General features: G+C 29.5%; 1 protein-coding gene across 1 annotated transcript in view; it reads left to right on the forward strand.

Annotated features, from left to right (window-relative positions):
* The window catches only part of LOC111028661 (prostaglandin D2 receptor), a 30,263-nt gene extending 3,564 nt beyond the window's left edge, over positions 1–26,699 (forward strand). Inside the window, exons 2-5 of the mRNA XM_022307391.1 lie at positions 18,165–18,348; positions 19,017–19,234; positions 22,988–23,205; positions 26,459–26,699. Coding sequence (XP_022163083.1) covers positions 18,165–18,348; positions 19,017–19,234; positions 22,988–23,205; positions 26,459–26,495 — 657 coding nt within the window. The 3' untranslated portion in view covers positions 26,496–26,699. The remainder of the gene's footprint in view (positions 1–18,164; positions 18,349–19,016; positions 19,235–22,987; positions 23,206–26,458) is intronic.
* The last annotated feature ends 251 nt before the right edge of the window (positions 26,700–26,950 follow it).

Genomic DNA, 26,950 nt, shown 5'->3' on the forward strand with positions numbered 1-26,950 from the left:
TTATTATGTTGTACGATTACACGTGCAGTGTATCATTGGTTTCCTTTCATCAAATAATAGTACGTAAATTGGCCAGGTTCTTCATAGTAATAATAATAATAACTGTGGTTATCGTTTGGAAGTCGCATTTATAATATTATTATGTTGTAATAATAACACTGCCAATGTTCCCCGAAAATGTCTGGGATTTAAACGTCTGGCGACTTAGCAGTTGCCGTCGAAAATCTCGTGTATAATGAACTTTTTATTTTGACATGCCTGCGCAGTACATTCCGAGCTGCTGTAATTCGAGCTGTCTAAATTCGCTATCTATACCTACCCACTTTCATACGCATCGTAAATATTGTTCTCAAAGTTTGGAGTGTTAAATTATAGATTATTATATAAAGGTATATTGACCCACTCATATCGTGTGTACCTCCAAGCTGTTCATATAGGGAAATAACAGCACTGGAAAATCTCCATCGAATTTTTTTCTATTGTATTTAATGCGAGGCACGTGTATTTTTCAAAACAAATATAACGCTTTCATCTGATAAAATTGTTTGTTTACACGGTGGAAGTTTATACGATTCGTGGGCGTACCGACGAACAATAAATTTATCCACAAGTGTGTGTGAAAAGGTAAAAATATATGAATTTTATTACAGTTAAAAATGGATTTTGTGTGCGAATATTATCATTTGTTGATTGTATTTTTATGACGTCGGACTTTATTTAGTAAACAGTAAGTCGTGTCATAAATATCATTATTTTTCCGATTAATTTTATGACTTGAAAAGATGTTTATACACTGGACATCCGGATTGATGTAAGAAATTTAAATAATATGAACATATTCTGTAGAACTCATGTAAGTTTAGAGCGTTCAGTTCAAGTGTATTGTGATAAATTAATAATGATATAATTATTATAATAAATGGTTAACATAAAATTAACTGCGTATAAAACTTAAAAACAATAGTGACAATCATTGAAACATTACGTTTACGGTAGTAGTTAAGATACCCAGGAGTCACAGAGCATAACATATAAACATAACTATAGTTCCATATATTATTTTACAGTTTTCAAATAATTACCTAACAAAATATGCCCGAAAATACATATTTATTCAAATCATTCATTTAAAAACAAAAAAAAAAAATAAAATAAAAAAAAACCTTTTTGTAATTTCAATAAATTAATATAATATTAGAAAGTACACACTACATTTGTTCAAATCTCCATTGACACTGGCATACGAATCAATACAAAAAACGATCGATTATTGCTGTCAGTTGTATATTACGTGATTATGTAAAAAATTAAATAGGTAGGTAGTTAAATTGTAAACAATTTTGTATTTATGTTTTACTTCAAGATACTTTTGTAAAAATTGTTTAAATTTGAACAGCGTTAATTAATATCAATATTATAACGGATAGAAACTATGAATCACATATTATATAAAATACTTTGTTAGGTTTTCCTAGAATTTTTAGCTCTAAATATGAAGCAATTATTTTAATTAAGCAATTTTCTTAAAGGATCGCTATTTTTTATAATGTGTGTCGTAAATCATAATTATTGTAAGAAAATATTTTCATAGCTTGAAAACTGTTAATACCTAACAAATACAAAATATTGTCATCATTCATCATAGTATAATGATAGGGGAAGAGGTGTAAACGGAGAACTAAAATACATTTCAAGTTTTCCATATTACTCAATGCAATTATTTGACGACTATCGAGGTACCTTAGATATCTCTCTAATAATATATTGTGACTTGAATAAAAAAGAAAATCGCATACTCTTATGTCATCTTTTCGCCAATTTATTAAATAAAATTCAATAATGCAATAGTGTGATCCATTTCGTTATTATTATTTTGTATCAACTTGCGCTCTGGTGAATCCGATAAATCAAATTTTACATTATTCGATCATATTAAACTTTAACTTTTATAACTTATAAGTTGAAACATGTGTTTACGCGCACTTTAATATAATAGAAATAAACGCAAATGGGAACTGAAAATTCGCACAAACTACGATAAATATATATTATATACCTAGGTATAGGTACTAAAATTTAAAAGTTTAAAACACATAAACAAAATATAGTTTTTAAATTTCCAAGTACAATATTACCGTACGAATGAGAGAAATAGAAATTACTTTTAAAGTTATACATTTAGTTTTTATCTTTTCATACGAGTATTGTTAATGTTTTTTCAATAACTACGTATAGTTGATTATATACGAAACGTTGTTATTAAATATAAACTTACTTAAAATTAAGGAGATTTTAACAATTTATTTGAGCCGAATTTATTTTTATAGATAAGTAATGAAAATAATTTAATGATTTAACTTATAAGGTTTCATTATTGTTGTTTCTCATTTTTAATACATATAGGTAAAAAGTTGAAAGTAATCGCAATACCATAAGTTCTTTCAGAACCTACTGACTTGTATGAGACATAATAATGACTATTTTTGAAAATATTTTCTTTGCAAAACAAAATGTATGTTTACGTTATTTCTTTTGAAAAAAAAACTATAATTAAGGACCCTTCAATAAGTACATTTTTAAGATAGGGGTTTTGAGGTGGACTATAATATGGGTCAAAAGAATGAATGTATACACACAAACTTAAGTGAATAATTTATTATAACTTTGAGTATCTATATCTATCATTTTATATTTGCAAAAGTTAACCTAATACGGGTAATATTATAGTAAAAACTAAAAATTATTATGCGAGATAATTTTGTTACTTCGCAATAGCAATATTTCGGTTATTTTAGCAGAGCTGGTAAATTTTACTTAACTTTTGAAGAATACTATATTATAATATTATTTAGACAAATATAGTGACACAAGTCATTGGGCTTTTATATAATATTATGTTATTTTAGAGTGGTAACAAATAATTATGTTTTCATTAATTATTAATATAGTAGAACAATAATTTTCAATAACGTAGATAAGTTAATACAACTTACTGTTAGGTACATTATGCATAATTATGATTCACATTAAACATAATTAGGCAATTGAAAATAATGGTTATGATGACTATTGGCTTATAATAATATAATATAACATTGTTACGGTCACAATCTAAAAAAATAAAAATAAAATAGAACCGTAATAGTAATATAATCGTGCATTGAAAGATGAAATTTATAGCGTAGTCTTTATTTTATTCGTGCACTAGTATTAAAACTATACCAGTGCAAATTATAAGCTAGTTGTATCATGACTATATTATAGTTGTATTTTTTTGGTAAAATGTTTACAACATCGTTTGGTCGATTTTTTTAAATCAGCTTATTTTCACATTTTTGTTTTTTTACTATATCATATTGATAAAACCAGTAGGTTTTCATATTATGTAGGTAACACAATAGTATTGCGGTCTACTTTAGTCGTTATTATACTTATTAGGTTCCGAGTGTTTACCAAATACTTAATCAATCAGGTATAAATCTTCAAATACTTTAATCGAATTGAACAATTTAATTCATTCGTATAGATTTCATATAAAAAATATAAATTCTGTGCAATTAAAATGAAAACATATTTATCACGCTCAATAATGTTCTCAAGTGAATCGCATCAAATATAATATTATGTATATACAGTATAATTATACACAGCGTATACACACGTAATGTCCTTCAAACACACAATCATATAAATAAATCACAATAATTATCGTATGTGTAAGTTTAAATTTTAAAATATTTTTCTTTATCAGTTATTTCTTAAAGTTTCCTTTTCGAGACTGTAACAGCTATTATACTTGCAGCTTTAATATTATGAAATACATTTATTATTATCATATTCGATCGCTGTGTTTTGCATAGGTATAAACCGCTAATAACGTGATGTAGTTTTCATTCAGGGAAATCAGTAGAAGAGATGAATTGATTTAAAAAATCGCTTCACGGAAGCACTCGGACGATCTTTCACCATCATACACGGTACTTGGGTGTAATAAATGGTTAGATAATATTGTATGCATATAAACAGCACACGAGTATCGGGATATCGGACAGATAATATTATAATATAGATATTAAAATATAGTCATTAAAATAGAACTGTGCTATATTTACAATCATAGTGTAAATATTATTATTATCATTATTATATTAATCTAGGAGGAATGGTTTATTCGAAATATGCCATTAACGCGAATAACATATTGGTGGCCTCGCGGTGTCTTAAACTTTTAAACGTTTATGTAATAAAATTGGATAGATACCAATAATATTATTTATTTCGCATGCAAACGTTTGTATAGACGGTTATTAACTTTTCGTGAAATAATTTTGGTGGCGTATAGTCGTGAATCGCCATTATGTAAGTTATAACTCACAATATTCGGGTTTTCAATATTATTTTAATAATTCTATTTTTTTCAGTCGTATAATAAAGTTCGAAATTGTTATCGGTATGCGCGTGGCGTTTATAAGTACATGCAAATGTGTACGTACAAATTACAAAGACCAAGACCTTGGTTAAACACATCTGTAGGTGCTATCACACGTAGGTATAACCGGTAACGAGATGGCCGATAAAACATCAGTTCTTGCGACCAGAACAATACCCCTAACCTCTCCCAAAAACCACAGAAATACCAGTCAATGACATTAAAACTTCCATCAAGTGAAAATCAAATAGGTATGATAAGGCAAAGGTCGGAACGTATTAGGATTTTATTTCACTTACTGTAATCAAATTAAAAAAGATAAAAAATGTCGAAAATGGCCCATTTCAAAAGACGGCAGGAAATCACAATATATTAAAAGTCAGAATCGGATTCCTGTTTATTCACTCATTCCGCATCCACAAAGATCATCCAGTCTTCACCTAAATGCAATAAATGCCAAGACGACGTAGCGACTCGACGCTTAATTCGAGATTCCCCGGAACACCGAAATATAAAAAATAACTTGTTTTTAGTTTCTATTACCCAACGACCTACCTAGACAGACTCCCAATGACAAAACCATCACCGAAATCCTGAACAGTGTGAATACAATGTAAAACTTCGTTCACAACACCCTAGTCCTAAGCGTTTCACAATTAAAGTAACCCGATCACGATTATATTTAAAATTGTAATTTGTTTTTATAGATATGCACTAGCAGGCTGATAATCAAAGAATCTAATAATCATAAATATATATGCATCTATATACGTCTGTACGTTTTTGTCGTGTGTGTACATTGTGAGTGTTTTTCTACTTAGGTACGATGTTTAGTATTAATGAGATTGCAAGACAAGTATGTGACCTGGTGAGTGGTGGGACGATACTCATACAGCCATAGAATACAGTACACCTAAGTACCTACCTTTTCTGTTATTATATTGTATTGATCGTAACCAACAGTGATCGCGAAAAACGTGCATCTGAATATTAATGCTTTGTTTGATTCACATAATGTAACCACTGATAATAACATTTTTTTTGCACGATTTGTAAACATTCCTATAATTGTAAACGTTTATTGCAGGTTTAAATGTATTCACTGAACTAAAAATGTGTTGAATCGGTCAACGTACCTATTACCAATAATATTAACAAAATTTTAACATTTAAAAACTATAATTTGATATATTATGTAAATTATGTAAAATAATTAAGTATCATAATGGACGCGGAACTACCATGCCATTCTTGTATATACGTAATATATTTATATTTTGTACTATTCATATTATATTTTATCTTTTACAATTGTCTATACAACCACGTATTAATATGCTATGACATTTTAATTTAAACGTATATTTATTATGTTAACAAAAATAAAAAATAATTAATTCGTTGTCAGTATCAATTAATTATGATAGAACGTTTTAAGAATTTCTAAGACCCTTGTATGTGCGGATAAAGCAAACAAACTGTAAATAATCATTTCTTTTTATAATTACCAGCTTTATAGTATCAATTACTTATTGATATTTAAGGGTATAATTGTCATTTCAGTAGAACATTTTTTTCCTAAGGGAAAGCCCTTTTGAGCTACTCTACATTTAAAATTTCCAGCAAATACAAGTGTTTTATAAACTACATGGTTATAAATTTAAAGATATTAATGGATAAGAAAATAAAATTTATATTAAGTCTTTTTTACAAAAAAATGTATCAAATAAAATTTTCAAAATCACTTTTTCTTATCTTAAGTATACAGCCAACCCAACCACGATCAGAATATACATATTTGAGTACATACATACGATTTATAATAGTAATTTTAAAGGCAGTTAACTTGAAATATATACGAATGGAAAAATTTAACCGAGACAGCACCAATTATATATTATTTATAACAATATATAAAATATAAGTAGATTGGATTATTACCATTAAGTTTCGAATATGATATTGTGGATAACTATTTATAATAATAATATATTATGTCCAACTTATAAATATATTATAAATTATAATATTATACTAATTATGTATACCAATCGCGTTGACTGGCAGGTATAATATATTATGACAAGGTATGTAGGTAGGTATAAAATGTATATATTATTTTTTTTATTAACGGTGTACATAAATATAGATTCAAAATAACTGATGAGATATTATCGTTGTACAAGCATTTGATGTGTGTGTGTTTCCATATTTAGTTATTTATAATTCACATCGTGATGAACAGTGAACTGTCCTCAAAAAATAAACGGTCAAGCACACAAAACTTAAGCACAGTCAACAATAGTAACAGTAGACAATACCAATAGTCATCTATTCTACAGTATAACAACGTAAACATTTAAAACTTGTTGAAATAACCACAACTATAATAATAATCCAAATGTCACTAATTCATAATATGGTATATATAGCAGATGCACTTCCCCGAGAAAAAAAAACCTCTAAATTTGTGGAAAATTCCATTAAAATCGGTATATATTGGATTAACTTTTCTAAAGAAAACGTTCACTTCTCCGTGTATATTACGCGTAGGTTTACGTACTTATATACATTCCGAATTACATTAAAATATGACTTTCTTGACGGAGAAACACTGCGAATAGCCGAATAAGTTTGTGATATGTTTTCTGAAAGTCAAATGACACAATTTGTGTACCTAGGTACATATATATTCATTTTGTTGCTCGTTAGTTCTGTTTTGTGATTTAGCCACCGAAAATAAAACATAATAAAACCTTCTCATCGTAGACAATACAGGTCTGAATCAATTCGTTTTATTGATATTGAATTTATTTTTACTTGGTAAATAACTTGATATGTGTAAACGCGTATTTTTAAGATTTCAGACTTCGCATGAATTTAATTTTGTCCATCAGTTTTTGGGGTTTTTAATATGGTTTAAACTAAGTTTTTTTTATTGTATTGGTCCACACAAGACATAAATAATTATTATTACAATATTAAAATTCAATTGAAAACCTTAAGATACATTTTACAACGATTACGAGTATTTAGTTTTATGATAAATAATTTATAATTACACAACTCTTCGACTTACAATGCGAATAACTACTTTCTGTTAAATATGACGTAAAATATTCACTGGGAATCATTTAAGTTTTTTTTTTATATAAATAATGGTTTTATCGGTTGCATAAATTTAATAATAACACCGTACCCCTTGCTCCCATCTATATCAGCGATTGCCTTGCCTACTTATATCGCTTTTTTTTGTTTATTAATTTATACAATTATTATTAGTATATTTTCTTATATACATTCTTATATACATATATATACAAATATAAACTGTAATAATTTTATTCATTTTGTCTATTCGGAGAAATATTATTATGTAATAGATATTTGGTACCTACCTACCTACCTAATTTTAATTATTTTTTAACAAACTTTTAATTAACTCATTTTAATATGACTTTAAATATGAACAAAGTACTTATTTATTAAATTATATGAACGAAAAACGATTAATTTTTTATACTCACCAACTGTCTATCAAAGGGTCAAGTAATGAATTTAACTAAGACATTGATTAATTGCCTAATAGTTTACCTAACCGTGTTCAATAGTGAGTTTATAAGACACTGAACAACATTAAACTTCATAATCCTGATAACCAACACCGAATGGCTGCTTTAAATATCAAAAAGAAATATATATGAACATACATGTCATAAACCTATCATTTGCGATGTTTATAAAATATTTACATTAATTTCTTATACTGACAATATTAGGTGCAATATTTTTGTAAAATTTTTTATTGCGATTTGAAAAAGCTATAAAATTTGCCCTAAATTTAGGAGGTCAGATACTAATTAGGTTTCTGATATTATTCATTGTTTTTTTATTTATTTTTTTCATTTTGTGATATGAATTTTTATCAAATAAAAAAACATATTGTACAATTATTGATTGGCTCAGGGCCAAATCAACAAAAATATATAATAAACTAATCAAATAAATAATCATTTATAATTTATATAGAACATGTTTTCTTTTTAATTTAAGAGCATAAACAAGATATTGCTAATGTTTAACATATTTGAAACTAGACTTGTTAAATATTGTTTAGGTTGTTTTAATAAGCATTTTGAACTATAGAAAAAAAAGGATCCATCTAGTGTAAAATCATTTTTTCTTAAACTTTAACAAATCGTTAAATATAAAACCAAATTTTTCAGCTTCATTAATAAAAAAAATGTATGATAATTATTGTTATGCGAACTGAATGAATAAATTAAATTATAATATCTGTTATTGATTTTTTTTGGTATTTTGAAGTAAAATAAACAATTATGGCGCTTGTTAAGTATACTTAAGAATTCCCAAATCAGAATTTGAATAAATTTGTTAAAGAAAAATGGGAATGGAGCACGATTGGTGAATCACTATGTATATGGTATATTGATTTCACTAGGTTAATGTGATTATTTTATTTCATTAAGCATCAGAACTTAAATTGTTTACGCATTGACAACGATTTTAAAAGTGCTTATAATATGATTATTATCAAGCATGGGTGATTAAACTTTCCATATTTTTATAGTTATTGATCTTTATACAATTTATTTCATTAGAATCTTCAATAAAATCGTACACAATTAATAAAGGTTTCTATTTTTTTAGAAGTGCCAAATTCACTGCAGTGTACGTATTCGCATCATCAATCGTATATAGAATATTTAACTTGAGGACTAAACACGATTTATATCATGTTTATTGGTATATCTCGGGAGATAAACAGAATATCAAACTTGAACATTGTAATCTTGTGACATAGACAAATACAAAAATCCATATAATATATACTTGAATAGTTAAATAACATAATATACTCATTGCGTTAATTTGATTCAAACGAAATAGTCAATGCATCGGAATAACAATTTTTCGTACCGAACGACAGTGTTCTTATCGGCATTGACATTGACGATTGTTATCGTGAGCTGTAACGAAAAACAAAACACAAACGCAAGTCGATTTCACGTATCAGTTTTCAAGGTTGGACGAATTATTGGTTGTGAAAAAAATACGATATTATATGTATTATAATATAGGTACTGTGTCGTTTTTTTTTTCACACAAAATTGCGCACAGGTAAAAAGGAACAAATATTTGCCGGCCCTTTAGAAACGTACACGCAGTGTCCCATTTCCTGGTAAACGCGCGTGTCCTGAGTCCTGACACGGATCCCGTTCGCATTATTGTGTGTAACCGACGAGCGAGTGTGTGTGCTGTTGTAGTGTTCGACACCGTGCGCAATAATAACAACGACGAAGGCAATACATAATAATAATAATAATAATAATAATAATAATAATAATACGACAACACGATGCGATATCATGTAGGTATAGGACGTACTATATAGGTATACATCGATAATTATTGATGTATTATACATTACATTATACCTCGTGATATTCGCCAAGCGTATTTTCTAAATCTGCGCACAATCGCGCGGTCCCACGTCTCGTCGCCGATGTGTTTTTTTTTAATTTCCATTATAATATTATTATATTACTACTATTATTATTGTCTTATTATTGCTGTCGCTCGCGGAATGTAATGGCCGAAGAATTCGCAACTGGCCGACGCGTGCCTGTCGGAATATTAACACTACGCCGTATCGTTTCCTCGACGGACGACCGACGACACGACACGGCACACGGGATTATATTATTATTATTATTATTAAATACGACTTGTAATATCATATTATCATATTAGGTACGTACATTATAATTTATAAACGCACGTCGCCCAGAGTGTCCGTGTCCAGTATTTAATTGTGCGACCAGCACACGTCTTGTGGGGCTGCAGGAGGTATTAATTTTAGACGGGCCTACAACAAACAATATACGAGCCGAACCCATCGGACGACCGAACCGGCTAAATCTTCTCTGTTATATTGTATAAAAAATATTTGTTTTATATTGTTTGCTAGTGTCCGGTATTCAGGGGTCTACTGCGAACCGATTGGTACCAAGTCTTGCACTCAAATCGCACTTGATATTTGGGAAGTGTTTAACAAGTCGACTGCCTTGTGTATCACGCACTATGTGATACAAGTCAAACTTTCAATACTATTGTTCTCAATGTTTTACTTGTTCTTACCAAGTTCGTCTTGCAAGTATCATATTATTACTTATGCGATACTCAATATTTTTCGAGATTTTTTACCTGTTCATTTATATCTAAGGAATTTTCCATGTCAGAAACTCCAACAAAAATGTGAGTATCGTGTAAGATAACTCAGCCCGGGCTCGAGAAACCACCGAGTGCACATAATATGATTCTCGAGGCGTTTATAGCAAAATCAGTGAAATTAGTTGGGCAGTCAGCTTGTTAAAGCTTCGTTTTTTCACATCCATATTTAGGTTGCTGTGGCGTGGCTCACATATCGGTGCAGCACGATTGTGCTCGGTTTGTGGACTCGGGAGTTCCGGTGTGACTCACGAAAATCAAATATTTTTGCCTTTATATATATATATATGCGTGGTTACGTAGGGTTGAGGTTGCCACTGGTTACAAAAATACATGAGACTTTTATGATACACGTGAATTGTGTATATAAATATGAATATGTTTGTAGCGATTATATAGAGTCGCTAGACTGATTTTAACGAACAATAAATTCAGAGATTGTTCTTGGAGGTTTCAGGAAAGTGTTCTTACCAACCGCGTCTGAAAATATACCAAGTACATTCATCTAAGTCGCCTTAGTTCACAAAGCTAAGTACCTACACCGAAGCCCTGCATTTGCCCGTAGAATGAGGTGCCTACAGTAAAAAAACGAGATACACCTACACTTCAGTGTATTTTATATTTTTCATTTTTTCTCGGTCAAAGTCTAGTAGTTATATTACAAATAGGGTTGCATGGAAACCACGGCCAAGTGAATTTCGCGGTTAATCCGAACAATACAAATTTAAACAATGATGATATTATTATATAGTATTTTGAGAAAATTAGATAAGTACACGTTGTATTTTCACTCGAACATTGATAAAATACGTATATATAAGACAATTTACATTTATTTTTTTACAAACACGTATTACATTGTACATAAACTCTATATTTTTTAGTAGGCACTGTCCATAGTTCCGCGGAAGGCCAAGCGATAATTTTTAATTCTCAAAGCGGATAATCGAAAGTTTACTCTCGTATATTATATTATTATATCGGTATCTGGTGCGTAAGATATAATATTACCATACCATCTACCTCCATTGAATAATGGTGATTGAAAGGAAGACTTCATTCGTCTGAATAACACATTGTATATACTTTATGGGCACTAAAGGTTATAGGAAGAGCACTTCCATTCAGTTATTCTAAAGGCTGCCACACAGTGGATCGGATCGGAATCGAATTTCTAACGTCGGAACGGAAACGAATTTTGTCGGCAAACTAGTGAAGGAACTATATAAGTAATAAGATGTATGCTAAAAGACCTTGGCAGAGTGTATGTACAGTCTTATTTCGCTGTGCTGAGATAAGTGAAAAAAAAATAAACACAGAATGCTAAAAGTAATTGAATTTCGCAATATTCGATCGGAATACAATTAATGCACTCATAATTTGTTCATACGACTTTTATCACACTACAACAATGATATTAAAGATGATGATTTAATATGACGTTCTATAATAATCATTAATTACATAGAAACGCAAATTAGTCGATGCTGGGTTTTTTTTTTTACCAACTTTAGTTCTTCAAAATAATGTTCAAACTCATCATACTGTTATTTTTATATTTACATAGTAAAATACAAGCTCGTCTACAGATTTTATACATTTGCGTTCTAACGGTTTTACTCGGTTGTTCATTAATTTTTAATTTTCCGTAGACTTGTTTAGCGTACATTTACATATGACTACATACATTTTATTTCATGGGTCGTTAAAACGTTCATTGCATGACTACATTTATTCAATTAGTCATTCCTGACTTCAAAAAAAATTGAAGATTTAAAAAATACTTCGCCTTTTATATAGTAAACTTGTATCATTCAAGTTGTGAATGTTTCTAACTGACTAGTGAATATTATTTAACATCAATAAATTGCTATGAAGGTATCTTCGATAATTATTTTAACATTAATTGATAATCGTATAGATTATTCATTTTTCTAATACGCGTCTGAAAAAAAATTGAATGAATAACGAAAACTTAAAAACCGATTGATTACGAAAAATATGTTCTGATAACGAATCGGTAACACATATCATTAAGGCTAGTGTGCAACATTTGTTATGTTGGATTTGAAATTGATGATAAATCTTCGAATTCGAAAAATGAATTGTTGGTTAAAACCAAGCCTGCTTAAATTTATTCATAACTTATTTGTAGTTTTCCTCATAGGTGAATTGTTGAAAAAATAAAAAATGACCAACTAGTCTCGATTTACAATCAATAGGGCTACTTGAAACTTTTAGAACACTCCCGCTTCTATCAGAAAAAAAGTCCACAGGCAAAATATAATATTACCAATTGGTATAAAAAAGCCAATTATTATTTTTTGCTTCATTTATAATCTAAAATATATTATACTCATTGTGGTGGTGGTTGAATAATTTTGTATTTAATTATTTTGAATTTCAATGAATCGGTTAACTGGTATCTTATACAATTGTAGAAAGAATTAAGCACGTCCAAACTGATTTACTCTTATAATACCTACTACCTAGCTTTCATAAATATCAGAATATATTTTAATAATAATTATATTACTTAAGTATAATATTATAATGCAGCTAATATACCAAATTTTAGAAATTACATTTAAGCTCGAAGTCGACTATAGGTTCAGGTAGTAATATTATTGTAAATATTTCATATCGTAAAATGCTTGATGGGATCACTTTAGTTAAAAAACTCGCAGTTGAAGTTATTGAATGTTTGTTACATAAACATTATACACAAATAAAATATATGTATTTCTTAAGTTCCAATTATTATTTTTTTATCAATAATTTTTTAGATGCCCACTTTTTCTTCTCGGGGATATTAAAATGTGAAAACCGATATGATCAACTGTATCTTTAAGGGTTATGTTTTTTTAATGGTCATATTAGTATATTATTATTACCTCTACAGAAAGTTATGCGTTTTTAATTCTCTACGTTTATTGACTTTATCACACGATATTACAATGCGTTATTATAGTCATTGAAGATAACATAAAAAAATAAAACCACAAACCACAAGTAGATACTAATTGTACACAATGTTTTATCTTACCTAATCTAATCGAATATAAGTATAAAGATATACAATATGTAAAAATATGAAAATATGAAAATCCATAGACATTCTAGTTAGGTACCTACATCCTACACTGCGAGTCATTAAAATAATTTAATAACTTATTATTAATTAATTTTATGATGTGTAGAATATTTACATAATATCTATTATATATTACATAATCTATGCATAAATAATAGAAGTATTGTGACATAATTGCTACACAAAAAAATTATTATTATTCGTAATAAACCATGATGTGATCAATATTATTTAATATTTTGTTTACATTTTACAATATTTTATCAGTTATTAATACGACACTGTATATTATATATATATATATATATATATATATATATCATAGAATACCATAGAATAACTGGGTTTGGTTTCATTTGACCTTATTATCGAATCAATTGGCTTATTTTTTTTTTTTTTATTGAAATTGGTAAATATAACCCGCGGGGGATTAATTGAAAAAGCAATGGACGGGAGCTGCAAAAAAAAAATATCTCAAATGTCTTGAGATAAGTTTTGATGTACTTGAGTCTCTATGTACGACCTTTGATCAATGTATATAATATATATAGACCACGAGTGTGAAAAAGCAGATAAAAATAAAAACGGTGTTCGGCTGGTGGCGTGCAAGTTTTTTTCGAGAAAATGTATGTCTGTTGATGAAAACACGACATGCATTACATATAGATGCATTAGGTGATGAAAACAAACAACGCAATTATTATTATATTCTATTTTTGCCGATTAAAAATTATTATTCTGTTTGTGACACTCTATAATATACAGGCAAACTGCAAAGTCTTGGATTAATGACACTGAAGGTCGTTAGTAAAAACAAAATATGCTATATACATAAGTTATATATAATATTATATACACACACGCATGCACAGAAATCTTTTCTTTTCCGTTTACCGTGGCAGGAAGGAGGAACTATAATAGTATAATAATAATTTAATGAATTCGTCACGACACTTATACATATTATCATACGCGTCTTTTTGTAATCGAATTCGACAATAAACTCATTACAGTCGTAGCACATATTATTATTATTCAAAAACATAAATATTAAATTGTATAGGTACACTTTTGGCGTCCGACTTTCATTAAAATCAAATCCATTCGGATAGACGAGTTATTTATTTTCCGACGCCGAACATTGTAATGACTTATACACAACAACAATAATCACCCGATGTCCACGACTGTCCACAACACGACCTGTTCAATTATTTTTACCGAATAACGCGTTTCATTTCTAAGCCTTATTTATTAAGTGTATCCGCTACACCCCACCGACAGCAAAATAATAATATTGTGTTTTATAAATGATAACGTTATCATTGTTTTCTATAGCCGGACAATGGTGGTTTTATCGTCGGACGGCGTAATATTCACCATCGCAGTGGTCGGATGGAAGAGTGCCGCCGAAAGTTTCCGTTCGGCATGGCTTACCGGCATAGACGTTTAACATAGACGAAAGTTCTTATTTCTGCGCCAGAAAAACTCCTAACAAATCATAATAATAATACGACGGAATAAAAAAAAATAAAAATAAAAATAAAAAATGTGTGCGACTTTTATTCGTGTTTTATATTCACGGTGCGAATATGCCAGTCTCGTTAGTATTGGCGTTGCAACGGCGACTCGGACGACATGGTAATACCGTCGAGTTATGTGCATATATATGTACAATACCGTAGGTGTATATAAATGTATATATATATATAATGATACAGCGCCCGTACACACACAATAATATTATATTATTATTGTACGAGGTTAACATAATATATATAATATATAGGTATTGTACTATCCTTTACCTGCGAATACTGTGCTCCATTACAAACCCGATGAGGGGAAAACGACACGTGTTTTGCGTCGCGTGTGTGTATCTGCGAAACGTTTTAATTACTCGCTCGCAAGCGAACGGTTTACAATATTATTGTTTGCTTTTGCAGCACCTAATAATAACGATAATAATAATAATATTAATAATAACAATAATAACAATAATAATAATAATAATAATAATAATAATAATAATAATAATAATAATAGTAATAATACTAAAGTGTGATGCCAATGTTGCACTCGTATCGATGTTTTAATGCGAGACGGAAACGCTACGGTGGAATAGTCAAGTCCGCCGCAGCATTTATCTATTTTATATATTATTATTATGTGGCGTCGATCACGTAGACTCCGAGAGCTGTGATGAGTGTAATTGGCAATATTGTATAAAATAATGTACATTGTACATATATTATTGTATATTATGATAGAGTTACCTTGGTATGGTCGAGACGCCGTTCGTTGCGTCACCGACAGCAGTTATCACTCGTATCGAAGTCATCGGGTCGAGTGAGCAGTGGCTGTTGAGTCACCGCAGCAGACAGGTAGGAATACACTGTGGTCGGATGGTTAGGCGGCAGAGGTTATAGGAAAATTAATTACTTTAGTCTAGAGCTTTTTTTTTTCAGTAAGTCGTGAGTTGTAGTAGTAACACCACCCGCATTACAGTTTTTCGTTGCACGAATCGCGTGAATTTCGCTACTGTGAACACCATTTTCTATTTTCTATTTCATCCAAATTTATTAGATAAAAAATAACCATTTGAAATTTGAAAAATCTCTACACACATCCGGCATCCTAACTACATGTTGAAATGAAAACACTACCGTCATATGCCCATAATATGTACAGCTCGGGTTTCAAAAAAAAAATATAGAATATAAGCGTTCGGACACTCGCAGATTTGACAGTTTACCTAATGATGAGATATTCCATTCCATAACCTGCAGGGCCTAGAGATATCATTTTTCTAAAAAAAAAAAAAAAAAAATGTATATATATCATGTATGAAGTATGCGTGTGACCTATATATTTGTATAAGAGCGATGAATTTATCGATATATTTTTATTATTTTAATTTCGAGTTTGTATATATAATATGATATATAATCGCTTTCCATGAATATATAGCCTCGTGGAGGCATCTCATATAGTCATATGCATAATATACGAGTTCGTATTTTGACTTGATGAGACAAAATCTGTTTCCGCTCCAAACCGAAATACGAGTTCATTACATGTCATATTAGTTATTATAGTAATTCGCATTATATGCGCATTGCTATAGACAAGTCGGATCGATTTATCAGCCGTGCGCTTTATTAAATGGGTATATTATATTGTTTGCCAAGGTACATAACATTATGCAGGAAATTTCCAGTTATACCTTATTCGTGTATACAACTGTGCACCGGCTATTGAGGTATTGCCTATACATTATTATAAACTGGACAGGAAATTGTAAAGGACGCGTAGTATTACTGTTGATAATATAACTTTTGATTTTCGAGGGACGTCCCGTGTCGTATGATGTATTGTATTATTGTAAATGTTTGTTTAGCTTAATATTTATTGTACGTTTGCTGTGCTATAATATGAAGTACCTATAAAATAGTATATGACGCTCGTATAAACATCAAACGCTCACTGTATTGAACGAGTTCGATGTATTGACTGCAATATTTACATATTGTGTACAATGCAACTACGTACGTACCCGTTTATATTATTAAGATTATGTTTGAGGATAATTATACCTGCGCATACAAATATATATATATACGAGTTTAGGCCAACAAATAATTTATGAGTATGGTAAACATTATAACATTTAAGTAGAAAAGTGTTTAGGTTTGTGTGCCTCGTTAATCACTATGTAATTTGCCAATTAAAATCCTTATGCTCATAAACTGCAGACTTCGTATATTATTGGTCATAAAATATTAACTCGTGGATTCCTAATTTCCCAATGGCAAAAAATTACCAACTAACATTTAAAATTTGTGGTACGATACTTATATAGCTAGTCAAAATCTGCATAATAACATAATGCCAACTAATACACCTATACGAACACGACAGTCTCGCGGAACAAGGACACAACAATAGGATCAGGCTGAATCCAACAACCGATGTCAATGTTTTTTTAACACATGTACTAAGACATAGAACAAAATTAAAACGCATATTTTTTTATAAACACAGAATTGTAACTGGAATCAGGCAAACCTGCCTAGGCGTTTTAAAAAAAATGTACATTTAACTAATGCCTATATATATATGGCCCCAAATCGTATACAGCCCATGTAGGAAACAGAAATTAAAATTTTTTTCAAATCGGTTTAATTAAATGGTAATAATATAACATTTAAATAACCGGGACTCTTTGAACAGCTATGATGATTTGCGCATTTTCTACAAAGTGAATACGCTTATAACCTATACGCGTACGCCAAAATTAATTATTTGAAATTACCCTATTTAATTTTCTAACTTATAATATTATATTTACCTAAATCAAAATTAATTGTAAAATATGTGTGATTTCAGCACATTAGCCTTCGTCTACTTAAACGAATGATGGTCATACTTTGGCTAGGAGTACTGTGTTTGGTGTGCGCACCATACTTTGGATTCGGTCTTTACTGGGACGAGACAACGTCGACGTGTGTGCGTTACCGGAATGCCAAAAAGCCTTTGGACGTGTTATACGCTTACTTATATTTCGGCCATGGTAAGTAGGTAACCTAATCTACGGGTCATGGGTCATGCAATTAATTAAAAATATAAAAGATTAGAGCATAAAAATTGTTTGGAATTATTGAAAGGAAAATTAATTCACTTCCTCATTTCTATGTAATACGAGTATACTATATACGTATCACGGAAATATCGTTTTAAAACAAATTTCATGACTAATAGAATATGATATAGAGCTTATAGTCTAATGATATTTTTACTGTAAAATATAGATAGTATAATATATTGCAGTTTACTGTATAAGTTAATATCTTATCGAAAGATGTAACATAAAACATTTTTATGTAACTTTAATTCGGATCGTGGGTTTTATTAGAAATTATGTATGACCGAGGAAGTTGTAAAACATATTGGAACACAGACGAAAATAAATAAGGTAAATACCAATAAATTATCGATTGCAGATCGGGATTAAGCCGAACGTTTAAATCAAATAAATAGATTTGAAGTTGTTTTTACGTTTTACTTAAAAATCCACCATATAATATCAGAACAAACATTAACATTTTTAAAATTGATGACTCTTCGTTCGATCATCTGCAATGCTTAAAAATAACACCCAAAATGTGTTTAGTTAAATAAGTCGGTATGTAGGCCAAATATAAACTTTCCGTTTTTGTTTTTTTTTTGTTTACAATTTAGGCGTGTTTTTATGCTTCGCAATTGTCTACACGAACTTAGCCGTCATGAAAGCTCTGTGCATGAAGGACAGTCCTCACAACAAGCACAACGTGTTAATGAGACGCATCAGCCGAGGATCATCGTTGACTTGCAATGCGGCTACCAAAGAGGAAAGAGCGTTCGGTTGGCTCATGTTTTTGCTGTGCGTTGCGTTTGTCACATGTTGGGTCCCACAAATGGTAAATGCGATAATAATATGTTATAGCTACTGAACGTTTATACAGCTGCCGTGTATTCGTCCAAAGGTGGGAATAATCAAATGAAAATAATCGACTCAATAGTTAAGTTAAGACAATTGCACAATATGATGTGTTCTTGCGGGATCGATAAGTTAGAATAGTTAACAGATCACAAATCATAAATTCAACTCGATAAGTTAAAAGTCGTTATGGAAGAAAAATATTAAAAACCTAACATAATGGCTTTGATCAAACATTCGATGAATACATTATTGTTTGTGCATTTTAAATCGATGCAAATATTGACCGTGAAAAACTTAAAGATCGTCTGATTACTGGTGCATCTGATTTTTCGACAGGCGAGTAGACTATGCCACATTATTACATACTCGCTTCGCAAATATTATGCAACAGTGCAGTTCATAACTGTTGAATTTCAATCAACTATTTTATGTGGTATTTTTATCTTACCCGAGGGGCCAGATAATTTATAGTCAAGCTCTGTGATGGAACTGATTAATGAATACATAATGTCTGTCAGACTATCCACCTTATATAATAATAATACGCAGTACCCGTGTTATTATTTTGCGATTATAAATAGTACAATTAGATAGAGAAATGCAATCTAATAGATTTTGTTTTAACGGCTGAAAAATTTTGTAATGAAATATTTTATTTTGCTTTTACTATGTTATGTGCTTGCATAAAAACACGAAAATTGTGATATAACTTATGAGTATTTAGAGTATTAGGAGTTCTCAATGCCCCGGTCTTATGCTCCAACAAAAAAAAAGCATGAGGAATCATAGATATGTGTTTTTAAGCGTAACCCCGAAAAAAAAAAAATTTTACTAAACCAAAAAATATATCCATGTTAGAAAAAAAGACGTATAGAGAAACCACCATTTCAACAAATGATCCTGTTATCAGTTGTTGATGTGTAGGTACCGGACAATAATACTATATGTCTATATAGCCATATAGGTACCTAGATACTATAAATTATAATGGCATTACAATATAATTATAATAGCATTGACAATATTTTTGTACAAATTAGAGAGAAGAACAACACTGCAGTATCTGACATTATTTGTGTGTAAATTATTTTTTTAATTTACTGTGGATTAACATGATTTTATAATATTATATTCTTAATAAATCATTAGTTGTTATAAGATAACTTTTATCTCATTTCCGTGAATTTTTCTAGAATAAAATTGCATTCTGAAAATTTGAAATTACGCAATTATTTTTTTGGCGTTATATTGTTTTTAAATTATTTCGTTTTTACTTATAATTGTGTATTCGCATGTGTGTATGTGTGTGTGTGTGTGTGTGTGTGTGTGTGTGTGTGTGTGTGTGTGGGTGTATGTGTGTTACGCTCACAACAAATACAAGTGTTATATGTCACGTTAAATACAATTTTTAATCGTCAAGAATAATAATTGCGCTGTTAGTTTAAGACCCTGAATATTAGGTCAATTTTGTTATGCATTATCTCCACGTTTTGATAACTTTCAGATAGTTAAAATATTATATTAATTACATAATTGAGATTTACATTCCCAAAAATGTGTGTATTTACAAGTTGTTACCTACTTGTTAGTAATGATATTTTGAACAAAACCATATTGAAGGTTGTCAGGGTATCCTATAATTAAAATTATCTTCCAGAATTTTTTACAGGTTTAATACACCATAGATTTCTAAAACCGAGGTAGGGATCCACCTATTTTACGGATTATTATTATGTTGTAAAGATTGATTTTAATAATGCATTCAAACTGGAGATTTAAGTAAATAATATTGTGTGTTGTTAAATTTGGTTTTAAGTTTTTTATATTGAAAAAGACAGTAAATAATCACATAATATTAATCCAAATATTTATTGAAGGTTGAAAATTGCAGACATTGTTTCTATAATTTATTTTACTTTAAAACGTTTTTTTGTATCGACAATGAGCGCGTTCCTCGAACTTTAAGTTTAAACAAATGCATTAGTTATAAAAAAAAATTAAAGAATTAGTTCCAAAATTAACGATATGTACATCAAATGATTAATGGCTTAGACTTGTAAAATTGTTGTCGTTCGAAAATGCGTAACTATCGGGTGGGCTGCGGGACACGATCAAAATGTTAAATGTCACCCAGGGGACATCCACCCACACATCTCCCACACCCACACCAACTCCCTTATTACAAGTAGGCCTTACAGTGCATAATTCGGCTTATATAATACTATCTCAATGCTGAATTGCACAATTTATACAGTGTTTTCAAAAAATGCGAGAAATTTTAAAAATCATAAAAATTAAAATATTACTGTCTTACAAGAAACCACTTACCAACAATTGTAAACAAGTGATTCACGAGAGTTTTTTCGGCTGCAACAAATATAGAATACATATCTATACGTTTTCAATTCGACTTAGCCAGGTACCCTAAAATGACGCATATTCGGTCGCACTTTCTTATGCCGGGTTGCATGAAAAAATTATTAATTTATCGGCCCAATAAAATTAAAATGGACCAATCATGGGTCGCTAAACCATGTTTAAGGGATCATTAGCTCACTATTGATACGTTACATGTTTAGTGATTGTTCGTGCAGCCCGGCATTAAAGTGTTTTTTTTCTTTGCTAGGAACTAATAAAAACGAAAGCGTTTCTACCCATCGCCGCTATGATAGGTATGCCAAGAGCCATCTAACGGCCATTGAAAAAAACTTTCGAACCACCCCTACACAACGGTAGGTGTCGGTCTCGTTTAGCTTGCTTACTTCCCGCTCTACGATTTTTGAAAATTCCACCCAATGTAAACAGTCTGTATTAATATATGATATGTATATATTATAGAATATACCGACCGGCTGTAGAACACGACTTTCACTGAGCAGACTTAAAATACGGTGCTATATATCGGTGTACCTAGGTTTCAGTGTACCTACGTTCATAGGAAAATAGGCATCGGCATTGCTTAGTGAACTAATTATGTTTGAACAACAAACAAGAAATTAAATATTATTTTCTTTTATTTATAAAATATTTCACGGCAACTCATGGCACGTCATCCGTTGACTAGTCTAAACCATCTATAGACCTTATACTACTAGACGAGCAATGAGTGAATGAAAGCCTGACAGCGTAGAGGGCGCTTTTTCATTACTCGATTACTCGAAGTGCTGGGGCGGTAGGGTAAGATATACGAGTACGTACAGATATTCAGATTATTGTATATTGTCATAAAGACAGGCTACATCACTGAATTTTTTCGTAAAGACAGTGTGCATCACTGCGAAATGTTGTTACGCTGCTTGCAATGCTGTTGTTATACACAGTTCTTGTCCAGTAGTGTATGGCCTAAAGTTTAGACTCAAAACACATGAATAAAAAAAAAATTATTTCTGTATTTAACGGCAGCAACCTTATCTATATAGGTCATATAAATTATAATTTATTCGATTTTCGATAGCTAAAACGAAATTCGTCCGTGAGCCGTCCTATAGCGACCCACAGCGGTTTTAAGACAATCTCTAAACTACCCCTCCCCACATCAATGAATCACGAGAAATCTATTGATATATTAATACTCTTATATTGAAATCGGTCGTCGGCAAAAAACACTCATTTCGTTTATTCGATTTCAATATTGTTATAAATTAGGATACGACGATATGTTTAGAAGATCACACCCATATTTTATTTTATTTAATTATTTATTTTTACTTACTTGTGTGGCCCACGACAGATAGCGATACCGCTGTCCAGGTTCTTGGACGATTCGAAGATCAAGCCGTTCTACATCGCCGCGGACATGCTGTTGGCCATGCACTTCGCTCTGGACCCGTACCTGTACGTGCTCCAACACTGGACGTTGGTCAAGTCCATCTGCTTGAGGCCTCAGAACAAAAAGAACGCCAACGGCGGCAGCACGAGCGTGAGTCGCAGCAGTTCCATGAGAACAACGTACGAAGTATTCTCGCAGCAGCCTCTCTGATTGCGATATACGATGGCTGCAGACTGCTGCTGCACGAGTGTGTTTGGGCATGACCGTATAATAATACAATATACAATATTATAAAAATATAATATAATACATACCATGTGTGTCAGTGTGTCACGATAATGATATTATATTATTATTACTCATTATTTTTTTTTTGGAAAACTACCAGCAAATGTGCCAGTTATTATATTGTCCGTTAGTAGGTATATATAATAATATGTACATATATAATAATTATTAAATGATATATACATATATATACATTATACATGTACATAATATTGTATATATATTATATATTATACATAAATATTATATACAGTATATATAGCTATATATAAACATATCTCGTCTACTCCCCAAACCGACGGCTGGAAGGAACGAAATTACTCATAGCTATGAATGGGTTAGTCGTGCAAAATACATTAAAAAATGTAAAAAATGTAGCACACTAGCTGTGATTAAATTATTTTTTTATTTTCCATAGAAATAATTATTGTAAACGTACGCAGACAGATAACTTTACCTACACATCTTTTTTTTTATCGAGCAGTGTGAAAACCGTGTGGAAATTCATAAAAATTTAATCTTACATGTTATTTTTATGCTATTAACCAGCATATTATATTGTTATTTGCACTGTTGATTCGTCATACATCCCAATAATGGTAATTGCATACAACAAATTTGCAACACCCGTTTTGTAGGTATCTAATGCCAAGAATTACATTTTTTATTTAGGCTGTAATTAAAAATTTTGCTTAAACGATTAGAATATTCAAAAACAAATTATTTTGCACTTTATTAAAGCGAGATCCGAGATATAGATAATAAAACTATAAAACAGGTGTATTAGTAAATTTATATAATTATTATAATAATATGTACAACGTGCATAGTTTGTTATAAAATACATAAATACCTATTAAACGAATTAAACTGCTGATAATTTAACCAACTTATTATATAAGACAAATTAAACTTTAATGTAGTTGCAAAAAAAAAAAAATAGTCTTCTTAACCTGCTAAGAATTGGCATATAATATGGCATTGAGAAAAACTGAAATGTTATGATTATTAAAAAAAAAAAAACATTAACTTCGTTTTTTGTTTGGAGAGTTCAGAGATATTTGTACCAAAGACTTAAGTAAAAATGTAGCTAAGAACTATCAGAATTATTTTAACTTGGAACTTGATACAATATGAAAAAACAAATTAAACTTATTTAAAACATACCTATATCAAGGTTTATACCTAAGTAGTAAGTACATTTAACTACCAATTTCATTATGTACTAGGTGTTAAAAATTATAGTTAAGAGGTGTGTATGTTCGTTTTTACTCTAAATATATAATTAATACAAATTAACTTTATAGCAACTTTACCTATTAGAATATACATACCTCCATATCATCTAGCTAATACAATGTATGAATATAGATAGGTATGCATAATGCATATGATAAAATTTGTAAATTATTTAGTTTTTATGAATTTCCTATTTATTACTTACAAGATACAATATTGTTTTAAATGTTGTTAATGTCAATGCAACTACTTAAGCTATCTATCATTGAGTTTTCTTTTCACTTTCCCAACTCGAATAATTCTCGGATAATAATAGTAAATAAATGTTCACCCACCTAAAATCAATAGTTATTGAAATGCATGTTTGCTTAGAAAATTAAATAGTGTAGTCATTGATTTCAACCATTTAAATCATTTCATGCATATCGTACTTCATATTGTGATCGTTTTTAGTAATATGAAATAGTAAATACAATATATTATATTTACAGTTTTTTTTAACAGTATCAAAGACATTTTTCAAGTAAAAACTACAAGATAAAAAAAAATATATAAATCTATAATAAAAACATGACGTACTAGACTAAACACTAAAATATATCTTACCAAGCACAATTTAAAATAAAATAGTACCAAACTATGTGTAGAATTTTTAATTAACTGTCAATCATTTTTAAACAACCCATTTCAAATTTACAAAATAATGTAACTAAAAAAAAATGTTATTATTACCCGATTAACATACTTAATTAGGTAGATATATAGGTACTATTACGTCAGGAAAATCCATTATTTATATTGATGTTTGATTACTTCAAAGAGAAAATTCAAAATACCTATTGAATTATTACTTTAAATAAGTTTTAAAAAAAAATTAATAAATTGATAAATAAATGAAAACAATACAGATAAATTTGAATTTAATCAGTACAAAACATTAAATGAAAACATGTTTTCAAAATTGTACATGACTAGCACATTTTACACCCATATTAATGACCGTGGGTACATTTTAAAACAAACCCTATGTCCCTATACTCGTATATTATAACATCATTATTCATACAGGCATGCTCTTATTACTATATGTTTATTTTATCCAGTATTATTCTTGACAATTTTTTTCCTTCATAATATTATGTTTAATATTTTTTTTTATTTATACATTTTGCTTTTCAAGCCTATAGGCTTCTACTTATTAGTGTTATGTTATTTAAATATTTTGTTTGCTTTATTAATTATTATTTATATAATATGTATGTTCTAAATAAAATTGGAATTATTATGAATGTCTTTTACTATTATTTTATTTATTTTAGTATCAAACATGTGATTACATTTTTTTTTAAATATAACAACAAAAACACTTAGTTGTCAATAATATGAATTACTTTTTGAATTAAAGATTAGCAATAATTTTGTGTCCATGCATTACAATTAAAAGTAAAGCAAATCATTTTTAATTGAATATATTAATTGTTTTATTAGTGATTTTGAATGCTATTTGTCAAGTTTTATTTTTGCAATAATTAAAATTAACCACTGTTCTTGCTTTTACTGACAAACGTTATAAAAAATGTTTTGTTACAGGTAGGTAAATCAATAATCATTAAAAAGTCTAGATGTTTTTAACACATTCACTGCATATTTTAATTTAAAATACATATTATATATTTTTAAATAAAAGCCTTATATTTAATTTAATTTACATAAAAAAACCTAAGAAAAAAGTGTTATTCCCATAAAAATGGGAATGCATGTGGGTTATACATGTTAAGCTTAGCGAATGTGTTAAAATACAGTAAGTAAAGGTAGCTTCTTTGCGAATGTCATTAAAAAGTTAAAAATATTTATTTGATTTGTGTGTATTATAGCTTTACTTATATCAATTTTATCTGTTTATAGATGTTTTTCGTGGTTCACTTGGCCAGTGTTTCATTGAATAAAAAAACTCAAATTTGTCGTATTGTGTGACCACCTTATAATTACTTCATATATCATACATTTTTATTATACCTGTGATAAAGTTTATATTTTTAATATGTATCTATTATTTTAATTTTACTTCAACATTTGTGTGGAACCTTTCTCATTAGTACTTAATAATTATTATAGATGACGAGGTCGAACAAATATAAATAATTTAATTAAAAATGTATTTTTTTGAATTGTCACAAAAACCTATCATTTTTAAGTTGATTCATAATAACCACATTCCTCCAATACATTGTTGGTATGACGACTTTGATATAAATTCTTAAACTTCTTTCTTGCACTCTTGTTTGATTTCTTAAAAAAAAACTATACCTTTCAAAGTGAACCAGTTAATATCTACTATGTATGAACTCCATAAATAATATTCTATATATGGTCCAAAAACACCAAACGTTTTCACAA

This window comes from Myzus persicae, unplaced genomic scaffold (assembly GCF_001856785.1).
Source record: "Myzus persicae strain clone G006 unplaced genomic scaffold, MPER_G0061.0, whole genome shotgun sequence".
NCBI lineage: Eukaryota > Metazoa > Arthropoda > Insecta > Hemiptera > Aphididae > Myzus > Myzus persicae.